We start from the raw sequence: 3,138 nt of genomic DNA on the forward strand, positions 1-3,138 counted from the left end.
TGTAGCATATTCGAAACTCACCCGAGCCCCTCGGGCTCCAAACCAAACATGCACATAAGTGTAATAATATCACACGAACTTACTCGCGTGATCAAAATATCAAAATAACACCTAGGACTATGAATCGGACACCAAAACAAAGAAACTTTTCAAAGAAACTTAATAACTTTATACTTTTCAACCGGACGTATGAATCACGTCAAATCAACTTTGTTTTTCACCAAATTTTACAGACAAGTCATAAATACTGAAACAAACCTATACCAAGTTCCAGAACTGTAATTCAAACCCGATAGTAACAAAGTTAACCTACGGTCAAACTTAGAAATTCTATAAACCTTTAAACTTATAGTTTTCAACAAATTACGTTAAATCAAGCTAGGGACTTCCGAATTTGATTCCTGGTATATGCCTAAGTCCCAAATCATGATACGGACCCACCGAGACCGTCAAAACACTGATCCGGGTCCATTTGCTCAAAAAGTTGACCGAAGTCAATTCAAATAAGTTTTAAAGTTTGATTTCACATTTTCATCAATGTTTTACATAAAAACCTTCCGCAAAAAAGACACGGACTGTGCACGAAAATCGAAAAAGACTAAACAGAGTTATGCGAGGTCTCGGAGTATAGAAATGAAAGGTAAAACTATATATGACCTATCGGGACATCACATTCTCCACCTCTAAACACAAACGTTCGTCTTCGAACGGACAGAGAAAAGTGCATGGACTGGTGAAAAAGTGTGATATCTACTCCGCATGTCTGACTCGGACTCCCACATGGCTGCCTCCATCGGCTGACTTCTCCACTGCACTCGAACTGAAGGATAACTCTTAGACCTCAATTGTCGGATCTGCTAGGTTAGAATAGCCACCGGTTCCTCCTCATAAGTCAAATCCTTGTCCAATTGGACTGAGCTAAAATCTAACACATGGGACGGATCATCGTGATACTTCCGGAGCATGGACACATGGAACACCGGATGGACTACTGATAAACTAGGTGAAAATGCAAGCTTGTAGGCCACCTCACCCACTCTCTCAAGAATCTCAAAGGGTCCGATGTACCTAGGGCTCAACTTGCCCTTTTTTCCGAACCTCATCACACCTTTAATGGGTGAAACCTGGAGCAATACCCTCTCTCCAACCATGAATGCAACATCACGAACTCTACGATTGGCATAATTCTTCTATCTGGACTGAGCGGTATGAAGTCGATCCTAAATGATCTTAACTTTATCCAAGGCATCCTGTACCAAATTTGTACCCAATAATCGAGCCTCCCCCAGCTCGAACCATCCAACTGGCGAACGGCACCGCCTCCCATATAATGCCACATAGGGAGCCATCTGAATGCTCGACTGGTAGTTATTGTTGTCGGCAAACTCCACAAGCAACAAGAACTAATCCCAAGAACCCCCAAAATCCATAACGCAAGCGCGATGCATATCCTCCAATATTTGAATAGTGCGCTCGGACTGCCAGTCCGTCTGAGGATGAAATGTTGCACTCAACTCCACTCGCGTGCCTAACTCATGATGGACAGGCGTCCAGAAGTGCGAGATGAACTGTGTACCTCGATCAGAAATGATAGACACAGGCACATCATGAAGATGTATGATCTCGTGGATATAGATATCATCTAACCACTCTGAGGAATAGGTAACTGCCACTGGAATGAAATATGCCAACTTGATCAACCTGTCCATAATGACCAATACCGCGTCGAACTTCTTCTGAGTTTGTAGGAGTCCAACAACAAGATCCATAGTGATATGCTCCCACTTTCACTCAGGAATCTCTAACCTCTAAAGCAAACTACTAGGCCTTTGATACTCGTACTTTAGTTGCTGACAATTTAGACACCGAGCTACACATATAACTATATCCTTATTCATTCTCCTCCACCAATAATGCTGCCGCAAGTCCTGATACAACTTGGCAGCACCCAGATAAATAGAATACTGGGAATTGTGGGCCTCCTCAAGAATCAACTCACAAAGCCCATCCATATTGGGCACACAAATACGACCTTGCATCCTCAAAACCTCATAATCTCTAACAGTAACCTGCTTGGGACTACCGGGCCACACCGTGTCCTTAAGGACAAGCAAATAGGGATCATCATACTGACGCTCTCTGATGCACTCATACATGGAAGACCGAGCGAATGTGCAAGCAAGTGCACGACTGAGCTCTGAAACATCTAACCTCACGAACCGATTGGCCAAAGCCTGAACATTTGCTGCAAGCGGTCTCTTACTAACTGGGATATATGCAAGGCTACCCATACTCACTGCCTTTCTACTAAAGGCATCGGCCACTATATTGGTCTTTTTGGGATGATACAAAATGGTAATATCAGTCTTTCAACAGCTCCAACCACCTCATGTGCCTCAAGTTGAGATCCTTTTACTTGAACAAATACTGTAGACTCTGATGATCCGTGAATACCTCACATGACACGCCGTAAAGATAGTGCCTCCAAATCTTCAGCGCATGAACAACGGCTGCCAACTCTAAGTCATGAATAGGGTAATTCTTCTCATGAACCTTCAACTTCCGCTACGCGTATACAATCACCCTGCCATCCTATATCAATACTGCACCGAGCCTAATATGAGATGCATCACAATACACCATGTAGGATCCTGAAGCTGTGGGCCATACCAACACTGGCGCTGTAGTCAATGCAGTCTTGAGCTTCTGAAAGCTCAACTCACACTCATCCGACCATCAGAATGGGGCACCCTTCTGGGTCATCTAGTTAATAAGACTGCTATGGATGAAAACCCTTCCACAAACCGGCGACAATAACCCACCAAACCCAGGAAACTCCGGATCTCTGTAGCTGAAGTAGGTCTAGGCTAGTTCTGAACTGTCTCAATCTTCTTAGGATCCACCTTTATGCCCTTTGCCGATACAACATGCCCCAAAAAGGCGACTGAGTCTAGCCAAAACTCACACTTTGAAAACTTGGCATATAACTGGCTATCTCTTAGAGTCAGAAATACAATCTGAAGATGTTGCTCGTGCTCTTCTCGACTGCGGGAGTAGATCAATATATCATCAATGAATACGATCACAAAGGAATTAAATAGGGCTTGAATACCCTGTTCATCAAATCCATAAATGTTG

General features: G+C 43.5%; 1 protein-coding gene across 1 annotated transcript; it reads right to left on the reverse strand.

Annotated features, from left to right (window-relative positions):
* Positions 1-1,808: 1,808 nt before the first annotated feature.
* On the reverse strand, positions 1,809-2,291 carry LOC138907234 (uncharacterized). The gene has a single exon (XM_070197701.1). The coding sequence runs from the start codon at positions 2,289-2,291 to the stop codon at positions 1,809-1,811; it is 483 nt and encodes a 160-aa protein (XP_070053802.1).
* Between the last annotated feature and the right edge of the window lie 847 nt (positions 2,292-3,138).

Source organism: Nicotiana tomentosiformis, chromosome 1 (genome assembly GCF_000390325.3).
Source record: "Nicotiana tomentosiformis chromosome 1, ASM39032v3, whole genome shotgun sequence".
Lineage (NCBI taxonomy): Eukaryota > Viridiplantae > Streptophyta > Magnoliopsida > Solanales > Solanaceae > Nicotiana > Nicotiana tomentosiformis.

Excerpts from the sequence above, each read along its gene's own strand:
- LOC138907234 (XM_070197701.1), bottom strand. The coding sequence starts at position 2,291 with ATGGGTAGCCTTGCATATATCCCAGTTAGTAAGAGACCGCTTGCAGCA.